The sequence below is a fragment of the Bufo gargarizans genome, chromosome 9, assembly GCF_014858855.1.
Source record: "Bufo gargarizans isolate SCDJY-AF-19 chromosome 9, ASM1485885v1, whole genome shotgun sequence".
Taxonomy (NCBI): domain Eukaryota; kingdom Metazoa; phylum Chordata; class Amphibia; order Anura; family Bufonidae; genus Bufo; species Bufo gargarizans.
The window spans coordinates 147,165,258-147,182,947 of NC_058088.1; the positions used below are offsets into that span (position 1 = coordinate 147,165,258).

The 17,690-nt window shown below is 41.2% G+C and overlaps 1 protein-coding gene across 2 annotated transcripts in view; it reads right to left on the bottom strand.

Annotated features, from left to right (window-relative positions):
• Positions 1-17,429, bottom strand: part of PLP1 (proteolipid protein 1) — a 40,875-nt gene extending 23,446 nt beyond the window's left edge. For both annotated transcript variants that reach the window (XM_044268722.1, XM_044268723.1), the window contains exons 1-2: positions 17,358-17,429; positions 1,273-1,459 (exon numbers count right to left, since the gene is read on the bottom strand). In XM_044268722.1, the coding sequence (XP_044124657.1) occupies positions 1,273-1,459; positions 17,358-17,361 (191 nt within the window). In that variant the 5' untranslated portion in view covers positions 17,362-17,429. The remainder of the gene's footprint in view (positions 1-1,272; positions 1,460-17,357) is intronic.
• Between the last annotated feature and the right edge of the window lie 261 nt (positions 17,430-17,690).

The following is a 17,690-nucleotide window of genomic DNA, read 5'->3' on the forward strand; positions in this document are numbered from 1 at the left end:
TTTTAAGCTTAAAGGGGTTGTCCGAGTTATTTTTTTGTTCTTTCTATGTTCCTAACTAAGCAAATATAACAACTTTAAAATTAACTTACTTTATCTGCAGTGTCTGGTTTATCAGATTTGACTGAGGGTCACATGACCTGTGATGTCAGCTTCTCTCCCTGCTCTGATAAAGTTTGTTTACAAGCCTGTAAATGAGACGTCACTGTGCTGGCCACGCCCCCTTCACTGCCGTCTGCTCTGTCCTAGGATTCTTAAACCCTTCAGCTGCACAGACTGGGTAGCTGCAGGCAGTTACAATTCTGGGCACTGGAGCTGACAGACTAGATAGAGCATTGCACAAGAAGGTAGGAGGAAGATCCTGTGTGTATTAGCACTGTCATTATGCAGGTGGGACTTGTAGTTTTTACACTTACAAGTTGCTGTTGATTCTCCAAGCACTCAGGGCAGCTCTTGTATCCACTCCCTTAGCAGTGTCATTATACAGCTTGAACTTGTAGTCCTACACATACATGTTGCTGATTCTCCCAGCAGGCAGACATGTAACTCAGGGCAGCTCTTGTATTCACTCCCTTAGCAGTACAGGGGGAGGGGCAGAGATTGTTTTTATTGCATGTAAACAAAGGGCACGAAGAGAACCAGGGAAATGAGGAAATATATATATTTTTTTAAAATAAAACTTGCTTAGCTTAGTTATATATTGCTGCCCATTAGATTTTCAGTGCTATATATTTTTTTTTCATAACTCGGACAACCCCTTTAACAGCTCAGAATCAAAGCATTATGCTGTTTAACCTAAAAACATGAGTATCTCATTATTAACTTCATACTATGGCAATGATGACTTTTAACTACCTCTACCCTTCTAGCACGTATGTTTTTACAAGAAACACATCATTGAGGCCTCATGCACACCACCGTATGTATTTTGCAATCTGCAAAAAATACGGATGACGTCCGTGTGCATTCTGTATTTTGCGGAATGGAACAGCTGGCTCCTAATAGAACAGTACTATCCTTGTCGGTAATGTGGACAATAATAGGACATGTTCTAATTTTGGGGGGGAAATGCACTAGATGTTTGCACGGAAGAGTTAAATAGCAAAAAAGAAAATGGCTAGTATACTATTGATGGATCTCATCAAAGAAGTCATAAAAGCAGGAGATTTTTAGAAAATCATCATTCATATGGTTACATATGAGTCAGTGAGATGCTAAGACAGTTTATATCCATTAAGAGCAAATTACAAATATCATAATTATTGACATACTTACACATGAATTAGATATTCATATTCCTGGTAGTTCTTGGAGAAGTAGGTCTCAATCAGTTTTTCAGATCCACTGAGAGCTTCATGACCACATCCACAGAACAGGGCAACCCCGACGAAACAAAGGACAGTAGCAATGACTGAAGCAACTGGAACTCCAACCATACAACGAATGCAACCATCGTGCCAGCCTGCAATCGAGATATCAAATTAAGTCCTCGGTGCTTTTAAAGGCTAACTAAATAGAAGATGACAAATAGCTAGCTTTCCAGACTGCTTAGGCCTCTTTTTCAGTCATGATTTAACACAAAATGTGAACAGTTGCATTTTTATACACTAATGGGGTCATTTACAAACTAGTGTAAAGTAGAACTGGCTTAGTTTCCCATAACTACCAATCAAATTCCACCTTTCATTTTTGACAGTTCCTTTGGGAAATGAAAGGTGGAATCTGATTGGTTGCTAGGGGCAACTAAGCCAGTTCTACTTTACATCTGTTTGATTATTGACTCCATAAAGACCATGGGAAAATTGCAGTGAATAACACAAATTATGTAAAGGAAAACCATAAATACAGTGCCTTGCAAAAGTATTCACCCCTCTTTTCGTGTTTAGTGCCTCACAACCTGGAATTAACATGAATTGTTTGAGGATTTGCATCATGTAATTTACAGCTCATGCCCACAACTTTGAAGATGTTTGTTTTTTAATTGTGAAGCAAACAACAAATAGGGCAAAATAACAGAAAAAGTTGATGTGCAAAACTATTCACCCCCCAAAAGTCAATACTTTGTAGAGCCACCTTTTGCGGCAATCACAGTTCCAAGTCGCTTTGGATAAGTCTGTATGAGCTTGCCACATCTTACCACTGGGATTTTTGCCCATTCCTCCTTGCAAAACTGTGTTTGGGCCATTGTCTGGCTGGAAGGTGAACCTCCGTCCTAGCCTCAAATCATGCACAGAGTGGTACAGGTTTTGCTCAAGAATATCCCTGTATTTAGCACAATCCATCTTTCCCTCAACTCTGACCAGTTTCCCAGACCCGGCTGCTGAAAAATGGTGCTCTTTGGGGGATGTGATGTGTTGGGTTTGTGCCAGACATAGCGTTTTCTTTGATGGCCAAAAAGTTCAATTTTAGTCTTTACAGACCAGAGCACTGTCTGACTCTGTGGTGGCCAATCCATGTGTGAAAATTATGTCTCATGCTCCCTGAACCACTCTTTCACAATTTGAGCCTGATTAATCCTGGCATTGTCATCTTGGAATATGCCTGTGCCATCAAGGAAGAAAAAATCCATTGATTAAATAACCTGGTCATTCAGTATTTTTTCAGGTAGTCAGCTGACCTCATTCTTAGAGCACATACTGTTGCTGAACCTAAACCTGACCAACTGCAGCAACCCCAGATCATAGCACTGCCCCAGAGGCCTGTACAGTAGGCACTAGGCATAATGGGTGCATCACTTCATATGCCGCTCTTCTTACCCTGAAACGCCCATCACTCTGGAACAAGGTAAATCTGCACTCATCAGACCACATGACCTTCTCCCATTGCTCCAGAGTCTAATCTTTATGCTCCCTAGCAAATTGAAGCCTTTTTTTCTGGTTTGCCTCACTGATTAGTGGTTTTATATCACGATCGGCGTGACTATCACATACGTGACACAGAGGGAGGGAAAGAGGAAGGCCCTGCCCAAGTGAGAGGGAAGGTGGTGACCCCTGACTCACCTTGCGGCTGGCACCTGGCTGCCCTGACGTCCCTAGACGGGTTCCTCACCCGTACGCCGATCACGTGCCTAAAACCCTGGCTTTCCCTAAGATGAGCCCTAGATAGTGAACAGGGCGGTGGGAACACTAGTCCGCACCACTAGCTCTAAAGGAAAACACCAAGGGGAGGACAGACAATACAGACTCAACATATAATCCCAGGTGGGCGACAACAGGAGACAACAAAAAGCCCCAACAGGGATCCGGAGAGTAGCACTCTGGAACAACAACCAGGATTCACAGCTCCAGTGGGTCAGTATAGAAGTCCAGGCAGGAAGCTCTATAACTGGCAACTAGAGAAGTGTGAGAGGAGAATATAGGGAGGCTGGGAGTGGCAGACAAGAAACAGCTGAGGAGGAGAAGCTACGGATCCCTGAGTGAGACAAAAAGGATTGCAAGGCAAACACAGAAATCAATCACTAAGAAACAACGTGATCTTTAGACATAGAGCGCGCAGCCACCCGCTGCGACTTCCTGACCCCGGGTATAACGGAGTCAGACGTGGCTCTTGACACCCTCGTGACATTTTATTACGGCTACACAGCTGTTCAGTCCCAATCCCTTGAGTTTCCTCTGCATTCTTGCGCCCACAAGAAGAAGCAGAGAGGAATCATGTGTTCAGATGGAAAAAAAATGACGAATAGTCGATATAACGAACATAGAGCACTATATTCAAAATATTTGAGAATTCTCGAAGTGGCGATATTCGCAATAAAAATTTGCTGCTCAAATATTCGCGTTCAACACTAGTCATAAACTGCTGTACAGGCACACAGCAGGGTACAGCAGGAAAGGAGTGCCGTATGTTTTTTTGAAGCCCCCCTGATGCACCCCTACAGTAGAAACTCCCAAAAAAGTGACCCCATTTTGGAAACTACGAGATAAGGTGACAGTTTTATTGGTACTATTTTGGTGTATATATGATTTTAAGTTGCTCTATATTGCTTTTTTGTGAGGCAAGGTAACCCAAAAACTTTTGTCCTGGCCCCCAGTGTGCCCCCCCAAAATTTGAAAGCTAGAGACGCCACTGCCACTATGGGACTTTTGGGGGTCTGATCCCCTCTGCAATGCATTACAATACATCTGTAGAAATACACTAACAGGTTGCCTAGGAGACCCAGCCTGGATCTCCTTGTCTTCTGTAGAAGGCAGCTCCCTATGCCGTGCAAGGCATTTGGCAGCCTCTATTTGTGACACCCGCCACAAATACTTTCTATCCTGTGGTGATCGCTGACCGCTGCAGAGAAGGGGTTAATCTGACAGAGGATACAGCAGGGGCCTGGCTATCAGGGACTGCCGGGCCCCTGCAGTAATCGAGCAAGCACTGCTCCTGTGTCCGACGATCACCATGACGTAATAGTATGTAAAAGTGTGCCAAGTCACCTGCCGCCATGACGTGCTATGACGTCATGTGTCGGGAAGGGGTTCATAATTGATAAAAAAAAATTAAAACATTACATAAACTACACATACTTGGTATCGCCGTGTCCATAATGCCCTGATCTATAAAAGGATCATGTTACTAATCCCACATGCTACAAGAAAATTTTGATTAACACATCCATAGACACAGCTGCACATCCATAAAGCCAATATGCCAGCAGAAAACAAAAGACTTTTGGTAGCACACCATTACACATACAAACCCTAGAACAGTGATGGTGAACCTCTTAGAGACCGAGTGCCCAAACTGCAACCAAAAACCCACTTATTTATCGCAAAGTGCCACACCAATTTCATATACAGGTCCTTCTAAAAATAATGTAGCATTATTTTCTGTAATGTACTGATAAACATTAGACTTTCATATATTTTAGATTCATTACACACAACTGAAGTAGTTCAAGCCTTTTATTGTTTTAATATTGATGATTTTGGCATACAGCTCATGAAAACCCAAAATTCCTATCTAAAACAATTAGCATATCATGAAAAGGTTCTCTAAACGAGCTATTAACCTAATCATCTGAATCAACTAATTTACTCTAAACACCTGCAAAAGATTCCTGAGGCTTTTAAAAACTCCCAGACTGGTTCATTACTCAAAACCGCAATCATGGGTAAGACTGCCGACCTGACTGCTGTCCAGAAGGCCATCATTGACACCCTCAAGCAAGAGGGTAAGACACAGAAAGACATTTCTGAACAAATAGGCTGTTCCCAGAGTGCTGTATCAAGGCACCTCAGTGGGAAGTCTGTGGGAAGGAAAAAGTGTGGCAGAAAACGCTGCACAACGAGAAGAGGTGACCGGACCCTGAGGAAGATTGTGGAGAAGGACCGATTCCAGACCTTGGGGGACCTGCGGAAGCAGTGGACTGAGTCTGGAGTAGAAACATCCAGAGCCACCGTGTACAGGCGTGTGCAGGAAATGGGCTACAGGTGCCGCATTCCCCAGGTCAAGCCACTTTTGAACCTGAAACAGCGGCAGAAGCGCCTGACCTGGGCTACAGAGAAGCAGCACTGGACTGTTGCTCAGTGGTCCAAAGTACTTTTTTCGGATGAAAGCAAATTTGGAGTCTGGAGGAAGACTGGGGAGAGGGAAATGCCAAAATGCCTGAAGTCCAGTGTCAAGTACCCACAGTCAGTGATGATCTGGGGTGCCATGTCAGCTGCTGGTGTTGGTCCGCTGTGTTTTATCAAGGGCAGGGTCAATGCAGCTAGCTATCAGGAGATTTTGGAGCACTTCATGCTTCCATCTGCTGAAAAGCTTTATGGAGATGAAGATTTCATTTTTCAGCACGACCTGGCACCTGCTCACAGTGCCAAAACCACTGGTAAATGGTTTACTGACCATGGTATTACTGTGCTCAATTGGCCTGCCAACTCTCCTGACCTGAACCCCATAGAGAATCTGTGGGATATTGCGAAGAGAAAGTTGAGAGATGCAAGACCCAACACTCTGGATGAGCTTAAGGCCGCTATCGAAGCATCCTGGGCCTCCATAACACCTCAGCAGTGCCACAGGCTGATTGCCTTCATGCCACGCCGCATTGAAGCAGTCATTTCTGTAAAAGGATTCCCGACCAAGTATTGAGTGCATAACTGAACATAATTATTTGAATGTTGACTTTTTTTGTATTAAAAACACAGAGGGCTCTAAGTGCCGCCTCTGGCACCCGTGCTATAGGTTCGCCATCACTGCCCGAGAACAAGGGATTAGGGATTATTCTGGATTAAAGTGGTACTATACCATCTGCAGAAGCCACCTAGATGCCTGGAAGATGGGCCCGACACACGTTTGATCCAAAATATGCACAAAGAGCTTCTATTTTTCATGTATAGTAGGTATAGTACCACTTTAATCCAGAATTATCCCTGGTTCTATTGTTTGTATGTGTAATGGTGTGCTACCACATGGTGATCGCCATAAAAAAAATTGCTGTTTTTGTTACCTCACATTTTTTTTAATAAACAATACAAAAATTATCGAAAAGTCATATGTATCCCAAAGTGGTACCAATAAAAACTACTAAAGGGGCTAAAGCAGCATTTTATTGGAAATAAAATCTAACTTTTAATTTTCACAGCTAAGTGATTCTAAATTCTATGAAACGCTTATTGTGTCAAAGCATTCACTTCACCCCTTAATCAATTCCTTGAGGGGTGTAGTTTCTAAAATGGGTTTCCTTTCTAGGGGTACCCCAGGGTCTCTTCAAACGTGACATGGCACCCAAAAACCATTCTAGCAAAATCTGTCATCCAGATCACACTAACATACAGCAAACTCCCCGTTGATATGACCATGATAGGAAATAACTCAGATCCCAGATCCTGGGCATTTAACCCCTTTACTGCCACAGTCAATAACAGGGGCATAATACAGTGGAATACAGCTGAATTAAAGTGGAACTAAAAAACAGCAGCAAAAGAGGTTAACACAGTATAATGAAGAATAAAGAACTGAAAGTAAAAAAAAGTTTCCCCCCTTACTACATGTTTTATTGTGAAAAAATAGAGAAAAAAAAGTTATACAGAATTGGCATAGCCTCATCTATCATGACCCTGTACTAGTGCTGAGCAAACCGAAGCATTGGATGAGGACCGAAGTAGAATTTGGCGCGAAGTTTAGAAAAACGTTCAATTCAAAATGAATCCGAATTTTCTCACGCTTTGTGGTAACAAATCAGGTTTTCTTAAAATGGCAGCTGTTACAAAGCGAAAATAAGTGTAGAGAAGACAAGCCCAGGGACACAAGATCACCCATAATGCTGTGCAGTCAGCCAGTCCACAGACTGCACTGTGATGTCACAGCCCTATAAAACCCTCATCCCGCGTAGTCTCCACCATTGTTCTGTGAGCTGAGCATAGGGAGAGACGTGGCAAGCACTCATGCGCTAGGGACAGTGTTGCTAAAAATGGTTAATAGAAGAGTATTACAGAGGGAGAGTCTAGGGAGAATGCAGGGAGACTTATTCTGCGTCAGTTTTATTTATTTATTCCTACATTTACTTATTCCTACATCAGCCATAAACTAAGATATGTAATTCAATACCAATAAGATGGAAGCCTTTATTATTCCAGTGCCAGCATGCCAACCAATACCATCCATCCTGCACCCCTTAGGGTGGCCAGGTCTTAAGGATGACCATCTTTTGCTGGCTTTACGTTTTCCAAATCATCCTTTAAATTCTCCATGTCCTAGAAAAGTCAGCAAGATGCAGAAAGAGAAGGATCTGGATGTTCCTGATGGCATAATCTCATTGATATTAGATAATGTGGAAAAGAAGGAAAAGCAGATAGCAGAAGAGCTCCCACCTGTAGGGCAGGAGAGCGCTAGGGTTGGAGAAGTGGGTATGCCAGAGCTGATTAATATTCTGTGTTTACTGTCAAATAACCTGCAGGAGATTGCAGGCCAGAACAGCAATACTTTGCATATTGTACCCCCACCTAACCAGCTAAACCCCATACCAGCAACAGCCCCTGTTTAAAGGGGCATTAAAGGTGGTGTGCGCCCATTAACAATGTAGACTGACTATACAGTGTTGTCTTCATTATTAAATGAAACGCAGATGAAGGCTAATTAGCTGTACTGTTCTTCACTGTAGCATGGCTGTAAACCACCCGCAGCACGGTCACTTCCTGCGGCCGTACCCTAATGCTGAAATAATTCAGAACAAATGAAATCTCTTGGCCAACTTCGGCAAAGCTGCCAAATCGAATTTTTCTAAACTTTGCTCATCTCTACCCTGTACTATAAAATTAACATTTATGCATGGAAAGCGTCTAAAAAAATTAATAAAAAATAATGCCAGAGTTGCTATTTTTGTTAGCCAACATCCCCCAAAAATAAGAAGAAAATGAGCATTCTATTTATAAAGCACATCTAATATCATGGGGGGAAAAAATAGATTTCTGGGTTATGCACATATAAACCTATGTACAGTTCCTTAAGGCCCAAAGTGGTCTTTTTTCTTAACAAGTTAAGTTAGTAAAACAATAATTGTAGGTAGACATCACTTTCTAAGAATCAAATATGAATCGAAGACAGCAAGTGTCATTGACAACAAATGGCAAAAAAACACTAAACACAAACTTCTGAGGCATATTATCGGAGAAAAGCTTGTTCATCCAGTGAAATGATCTTTCATGCGGACCACTCAATCATCATTTCTGGGTAGCAGATCATGTTATGTAAACAGTGATCCGCTGCCCAAAAACACTAGCCATTGCTCATCGTCATATAGTGGAAGTGATCCCTGAATTGAAATGCAACTCCTTACCTCCACTGACTAGTACTAATGTAACAAGCTTTCTTCCACAGGTTAGGCTACTTTCACACTAGCGTTCGTCGGTCCTCTCGTGAGCTCCGTTTGAAGGGGCTCACGAGCGGACCCGAACGCAGCCGTCCAGCCCTGATGCAGTCTGAATGGAGCGGATCCGCTCAGACTGCATCAGTCTGGCGGCGTTCAGCCTCCGCTCCGCTCGCCTCCGCACGGACAGGCGGACAGCTGAACGCTGCTTGCAGCGTTCGGGTGTCCGCCTGGCCGTGCGGAGGCGTGCGGATCCGTCCAGACTTACAATGTAAGTCAATGGGGACGGATCCGTTTGAAGATGCCACAATGTGGCTCAATCTTCAAGCGGATCCGTCCCCCATTGACTTTACATTGAAAGTCTGGACGGATCCGTCCGAGGCTATTTTCACACTTAGCTTTTTTTTTGCCATTTTAATGCAGACGGATCCGTTCTGAACGGAGCCTCCGTCTGCATTATTATGAGCGGATCCGTTCAGAACGGATCCGCCCGAACGCTAGTGTGAAAGTAGCCTTAGAAGAAAGAAAAGCCCAGAGACCCCACAAGAAAGAGAAAACGAGAAAAGGTTAAAAAATAATTGTGTGTTTGTAACAACTCTTACCCTTTGCATGTGTTGTTAGAAATGCACAGCTCTTTCTGTTGATTTTAATTGTTTTTCATGTAATCTATAACAAACTTTTCTATGCATACTTAAAGCAGTATTTGAGGTCCAGTCATTCATACATGTCTTAAAGGGGTGTCTCACTTAAGTAAGTGGCATTTACAGTCATGTGAAAAAATTAGGACACCCTTTGAAAGCATGTGTTTTTTTGTAACATTTTTAATAAAAGGTTATTTCATCTCCGTTTCAACAATACAGAGAGATTAAAGTAATCCAACTAAACAAAGAAAACTGAAGAAAAGTCTTTTCAAGATCTTCTGTAAATGTCATTCTACAAAAATGCCTATTCTAACTGAGGAAAAAGATAGGACACCCTTGCCCCTAATAGCGAGTGTTACCTCCTTTGGCTGAAATAACTGCAGTGAGACGGTTCTTGTAGCCATCTACCAGTCTTCGACATCGGTCTGAGGAAATTTTACCCCACTCCTCAATGCAGAACTTTTTCAGCTGTGAGATGTTTGAGGGGTTTCTTGCACGTACAGCCCTTTTCAAGTCACCCCACAGCATCTCAATGGGATTCAAATCTGGACTTTGACTTGGCCATTCCAGGACTCTCCATTTCTTCTTTTTCAGCCAATCTTTGGTTGATTTACTAGTATGTTTTGGGTCATTGTCATGTTGCATGGTCCAGTTCCGCTTCAGCTTTAATTTTCTAACTGATGGTCTCACATGTTCTTCAAGCTCCTTCTGATACACCATAGAATTCATCGTGGATTCTATGATGGTGAGCTGACCAGGTCCTGCTGCAGCAAAGCAGCCCCAAACCATGACACTTCCACCTCCATGCTTCACAGTTGGTATGAGGTTCTTTTCTTGGAATGCTGTGTTTGGTTTACGCCAAACATGTCCTCTGCTGTTGTGTCCAAATAATTCAATTTTGGACTCATCTGTCCAAAGAACATTATTCCAGAAGTCCTGGTCTTTGTCAACTTTATCTCTGGCAAATGTCAGTCTGGCCTCGATGTTTCTCTTGGAAAGCAAAGGTTTCCTCCTTGCACACCTCCCATGCAAGTTAAACTTGTACAGTCTCTTTCTGATTGTAGAGGCATGTACTTCTACATCAACAGTAGCCAGAGCCTGCTGTAGTTCTCGAGATGACACTTTAGGGTTTTTGGAGACCTCTTTTAGCATCTTGCGGTCTGCTCTTGGGGTGAACTTGCTGGGACGACCAGTCCTGGGCATGTTGGCAGTTGTTTTGAAAGCCCTCCACTTGTAGACTATCTTCCGGACAGTGGAATGGCTGATTTCAAAATCTTTTGAGATCTTTTTAAATCCCTTCCCAGACTCATAGGCTGCTACAATCTTTTTTCTGAAGTCCTCTGACAGCTCTTTTGCTCTCACCATGGTGCTCACTCTCACTTCAACAGTCAGGAGCACACCAAACTAAATGTCTGAGGTTTAAATAGGGCAAGCCTCATTCAACATGCAGAGTAACGATCTACTAATTATGTGCACCTGGTGTGATATACCTGTGTGAGATCTGAGCCAATTTAAGAGGGAATACATGTGAGGGTGTCCTATCTTTTTCCTCAGTTAGAATAGGCATTTTTGTAGAATGACATTTACAGAAGATCTTGAAAAGACTTTTCTTCAGTTTTCTTTGTTTAGTTGGATTACTTTAATCTCTCTGTATTGTTGAAACGGAGATGAAATAACCTTTTATTAAAAATGTTACAAAAAACCACATGCTTTCAAAGGGTGTCCTAATTTTTTCACATGACTGTATCATGTAGCGAAAGTTAATACAAGCCACTTACTAATATATTCTTATTATCCATATTGCCTCCTTTGCTGTCTGGAATCAATTTTCCATCACACATTATACACTGCTTGTTTCCATGGTTACAGACCACCCTGCAATCCGTCAGTGGTGGTCATGCTTGCACAATATAGGAAAAAACACTAGCCTGTGTGCGCTCCAATGGTCCCTCCTGGCCACCAGAGAGGCTGAGGCTTTTTCCTATATTGTGCAAGCACGACCACCACTGCTGGATCGCAGGGTGGTCTGTAACCATGGAAACGAGCAGTGTATAATGTGATGGAAAAATGAATCCAGCCAGCAAAGGAAGCAATATGGATAATAACAATATATTAGTAAGTGGCTTGTATTAACTTCCTCTACATGATAAATGCCACTTACTGAAGTGAGACACCCCTTTAAGACATGTATGCATGATGGGACCTCAAATACTGCTTTAAGTATACATAGAAAAGTTTGTTATAGATTACATGAAAAACAATTAAAATCAACAGAAAGAGCCGTGTATTTGTAACAACACATGCAAAGGGTAAGAGTTGTTAGAAACACACAATTATTTTTTAACCTTTTCTTGTTTTCTCTTTCTTGTGGGATCTCTGGGCTTTTCTTTCTTCTAACCTGTGGAAGAAAGCTTGTTACATTAGTACTTGCCAGTCACCTTGCTCTGCTGATGCCACTATCCCCCCGTACACACACAGGTTGCGGGCTTTTCCGCCTAGGTCTGTATTCACTACTCTTGCTGTTCAGCTACATTTACCCCTATGCAGCTGAACAGGAAAAGAAGTGCATACATTCAGTCAGGACCCGGGTGGAAGATCCCGCACCCTGAGTGAGTGCAGCAGAGACAGTTCTATCATTGGAAAGTGCATCAGTATCTAGAAAGGTAGGTAATAACCTAATGATCTGTCTTGCAATGGGTTAGAAGAAAGAACCGCTTTTATTAAAAGTCCAGTGAACCCCTTTAATGGAGTCTATAGTAAGCAGTCATTTACAAATTGTATCTTCGTGTTTTTTGGTACCTAGGTGGTTAAGCATCTCCTGTATTATGACAGTAGATCCCCCACCTCGCCAACATTGGACTACATTGTCAACTGTTGCTGTTATAGGCACTCTAAACCCCCCTTAGATTAGCAATGATAATACATCTTTGTGTGAAGTAATCAGGAATAGAAGGTTGGATATCAGCAACAATATGCAGATGTAAGACCACCACTGACCAATAATCAATAGCATTTTATTCTTCACAAAACTATAAAAAAGAAGAAGTCTTGAAACAATAGGCCACAGTCCTCCGGATTCTTATCTGGAATATTTTCATTAGTGGTGCCAAGTAGGCTGATGTATTTCAGTTATTTAACAAGACTGTGATTCTTTTGTTAAGTCTCACTACATACAGTATTAGTATACAGAAAATATATTCATAGCCTGTATACAATACACAACACTCCCACAAGCAATCATAAGAATAGACAATTTGCCTCTGTGTTGACTGGTGAGGCGGGCCTGGCATGTCCTGACACCGGGTGCCTCCCATTTCTCCTACCCACTTACAGGAACACAAAGAGTATTGTGAAATTGTGTTGATAAACATGCCACATTGTATATGAAGGCCAAGCGTGTCTCGGAGTTGTAAAACGTATGCTGATTCATGACATCATCGGCACTTTGTGCGGTGAAGAGAGTTGCCATAGATATCTATAAATCATGCATGGCACAAATGAGACTCACTATTATAAACTATTTTAAACGTCTGGTTTGGGGCCAGAGCAGGACAGTTTTGGACAAATCAAATTCTCTGTCATCTGATTGTGACTAGCAGAATGACCACTGCCAGGGGCGCAGAAATGATTCCAATTTTCCTGATACCCTGAATCTTTACTGATTTTAGAGAATCTATCACCATTCCTAATAAAGTGGTTCTGAACTGCTGCTTTGCTTTATTATTGTGTTAAGCCTCATGCAGACGTCCGTGGAACACGGTCCATGAGATACCGGACTGGCATTGCAGGATCGCACGGCGTCATTGGTTGCTATGACGCCGTGCGCTCCTGCAATGCCAGTCCGGTATCTCACGGTCCGTGTTCCACGGACGTCTGCATTAGGCGTTAGTGTTCAGCAAAGTGCATTCCAAATCAAGCCATTTATGTATGTTCATAACGCTGATAACCAAGAGCAAACACTTAAAGGAGGCACCTCATCTGTGAAACTTAAACTCTGGATTTGTATACTATGTATTTATCTTATTTTATAACACCTGCACTAAATGGTTGTCTATTCAGTTAAATAGCCACATCTTAGGGTATGGTCACGCAGAGGGGGTCAGCTGTGGATTTCTTGTGCTGTTGAGAATCCGCAGTGGACCTGGTTGAAATCATCCATCACAAAAACTGCTGCTGCTGCTGGCATCACAGTAGGTCTTCCTCTGCTTTCATCATTTGCATTGCAAAGGTTGAAAGTCGTGGGTAAAAACCCACAGCCTTAAAATAACATGATGCGGATTTAAAACCTGCAGTCAGTGCATTCGATTTCTGAAATGTTTTCCACTCTGCACTCCCCAATATTACCTCTCGTGCAAGGACCATGTCCAGTCCGTAGTATAATCCAGGAAAACAACGAAAAATGTCCAGCACTGAGATGAATAAAACTCTTCAATCTTTATTCCATAAATCTAAAAGAATACACTTCTTCACCTGGACAGCGGTAACGCCACCAACGCGTTTTGATCTATCAGATCTTAATCATGGTATGGGTCAAATGCAAGATTAGTACTCTTATATACCTGGAATGAAAATGGCTCCACCAACCAGGTTAGAATTGCCATTACCACACAGGTGGTTGTGATATCAGCCATTCCTTGTATTTAACCCCTGCTGTTCACAATTGTGTTGCATTGAAATATCCAATATGCCTCCCTATTATGCAGTAGATCTTTGACATTGCCCCCCCCCCCCCCCCAAACGTATTTTTCTTATTTTTTTCAATGCCAATCACTTGCAGCCCCATGAGTGAACCTTCATGTGACTGTAATAAATGTTTGGATACACTTGATATGTTCCTATTTGTTTTTGGATAAGTGATGTCTTTAAGATGTTCTAAAATACGGGTTTTTCGTTTTCGTGATGTGCAACCTATGTGTGGAATGGAGGAGGAACTAATAGTCACTTCCACTCATAGAAAAGCAACAGCAGGTAACACAATCTTACATGCTGCCAGTTCACACCCAAAAGACGCCATTAAAGCAATCCCCATAGGCGAATTAACGCACGTTAAGCGCAACTGCTCTGATCCTACCCAATATAAGAAGGAGGTATAAATACTGACCCAACGGCTAAAAATGCACAGTTATACAAATTGGTCCCTACGCCATGCCAGACAGTTAGTCTCCCCCAAAAAAGTATCAGCCTTGTTAATAAAAATATCAATAAAAAAACTGAGTTGCAAACAACAAGATTTAAAAGTAAACCGTTGCTTATTCTCCAATATAGCAATCAGTTCAATCAGATTAAAGATATTGTTCATAAATACAGTACTTGTCCATCTTGGAAGATGATGCTACGGTAAAGGGACTGATACAACAGGTATGTGATGTTATTTATAGGAGACCCCCATCGATGGGAAAAAACTTATCACCCAGTTTATTCCAGTCCATAAAAACACACAAGACTACTTGGCTACAAAGTACCGGCTTTTATAGATGTGGTTCACATCCTTGCCGTACATGCGGACATGTAGTATTAGGTAAACAGTTTTCAAACGCAGATGACACTGCATCTTTCACAATTAGGAATTATATCAATTGCAATACTACATTTGTCATTTACATGACCCTGTGTTCACTTTGTCATTAAAAAATATATAGGTTGCGCATCACAAAAAAACTAAAAACCTGTATTTTAATGACATCACTAATCCAAAAATAAGAACATATCAAGTGTATCCAAACATTTATTACAGGCACATAGAGGTTCACTAATGGGGCTGCAAGTGATTGGTATGGAAAAAAATCAAAAAAACATTTGGGGGGGGGGGGGCAATGTCAAAGATCTACTGCATAATAGGGAGGCATATTGGATATTTCAATGCAACATAATAGCCCCTAATGGTCTAAATATGAAGCGTGAAATAATGTATCACTACTAACCCGAGTGGCCAACAAAAATAAAATATAATATTTAAAACACCCTGAGGTCATTCGCCATTGTACACGACACACAATTAAATTTTGGAATGTATCTTGTGAATAATGTATGGGGTATAGATGAATTGCTGTACAATGTCATGGAATTCAATATAGTGGCCCGATATGCTTATGTGCCTCGGGGGACTGAGCCATATTCCCGTTTATAAAGGGCAATTTCCTTTTTATACTGAGTTGTAGATGTTTGGATTTTCTTCATCAAAGTTTATCTGGGTGTCAGATGTTCTGTTGCACATTTATTTTATACGACATTGTTTTTATGTGTACTTGTGAACAGCAGGGGTTAAATACAAGGAATGGCTGATATCACAACCACCTGTGTGGTAATGGCAATTCCAACCTGGTTGGTGGAGCCATTTTCATTCCATATAAGAGTACTATACTTGCATTTGACCCATACCATGATTAAGATCTGATAGATCGAAACGCGTTGATAGCGTTACCGCTGTCCATGTGAAGAATTGTATTCTTTTACATATATGGAATAAAGATTGAAGACTTTTATTCATCTCAGTGCTGGACATTTTTCGTTGTTTTCCTGGATTAGTGTGTATCTGTCTAAACATACAAATCACTTTTAATAATAGGGAACGTAGACTTTCAGAAAAGGCTTTGTACAAAGAGATTACAAACCTTACGTGATGTTATGTTTGCAATAGATGGGCTGTAATGTTCTTGGAAGTTTGACTAGATGATTTAATTGGTCTTACATGAATGACATGAGTGAGTTGTCGCAGTGGAATAGTGGAATATGTCAACCGTAACAGTAATAATTATAATAACCGCTTGAGACACAGAAATGTTGAGCTTATTAGGCAACATAAGGTGAAATCTCACATAGAAATGTGATATAACAGGATAAATAGGGGCAGATTTATTAAATGGTTTAAATAAGTAGCTATATATATTTTAGGCCTCTTGCACACAACTGTATGTATTTTGCGGTCCACAAAAGACGGATCAACAAAAAATACGGATGACATCCGTGTGCATTACATATTTTGCGGAACGTAATAGCTGGCCCCTAATAGAACAGTATTATCTATGTCCGTAATGAGGACAATAATAGGACATGTTCTATTTTTTATTGCGGAACAGGAATACGGAAACGGAATTCACATGGAGTACCTTCCATTTTTTTTTTAACCATTTTTTGCTGCATTGAAATGAATGGCTCTGAAAACTGTCCGCAAAGAAAAATGGAACGGCCATGGGATGAAAATAAGTCTGTGTGCAAGAGGCCTTAGACCAGTATTTTACCCCAACAAAACTGGTGCATGGCAGTAATACATCTGGCAGATTTAACGAAGCCACACTAATATTTTACATATATAACTGAGTGTGTTGCAAATTATTATTCCTTTTGACTTAAAAAAATTCACTGAAAACAAGATGCGCAAAAATTCTGCCAAAAAAGTGGCACAACATAGATAAATCTTTCCTGTTGCGAAGGTATGAGTTCCCTTATGTGTATCACATATTAAAAATTCTATGAAATACTAAATACCAGGCATTACCTATCTTTCTTATGAGACATTTAGCTCAAACCAAACTGTTTTATCACCTACATCTATGGGTTCAAGAGAGAGTTCCTACAGATGAATTTCTATATTCCGAGTTTGTAATCTTTGCCAATAACTGTGAGTGTAAATCCATTTCCTATCAACATATTGTCCAATACAAAGGCTACTCTATTCATACAGAATAGTAGTGTTCTCTAATCTATTTTACTGTTTTGATTAAGATTGATATTTTATTTAGCTCTTTTGTATATAACCCATGATTTGCCTTACATAAAGTAATATTACAACATACATCGTAATACAGCATAACAAACTGTTACAGGTTTACTAGTTATCCTATTTATGTGTTCTAGGTATTCATGTATGTGCAAATAAAGTTATTCTTATGTTCGTATATCAGAGATAGATGGTTGTCCAGCTTCTGACTTACCCATGGTATTCAGTACTGTGGAGGAGCCTTGTCAGTCTGCTATCTCCTTCCTTCTGTAAATGCCACCAGAATCTGTGTCCTCAGTGACATTTGAATTGTTTGTATATATTTGCCAAGCCCCTTAACACATTCCTTTCTCCAGTGGTCAGGGTACTGGTCAGTAGAATAATGGAACTGGGTGGCAACCTTCCCCCATTGTGGAAAAACATTGGTTAAAACATACTCATAGTGGGTGTTAGCACCCAGATGCCAGCTACCCCCCACATCAATCTCGTGTGAATAATATGTTTATTGTTATTGAAAGGAGAGGAGAATAAGATTCGAAGAATTATG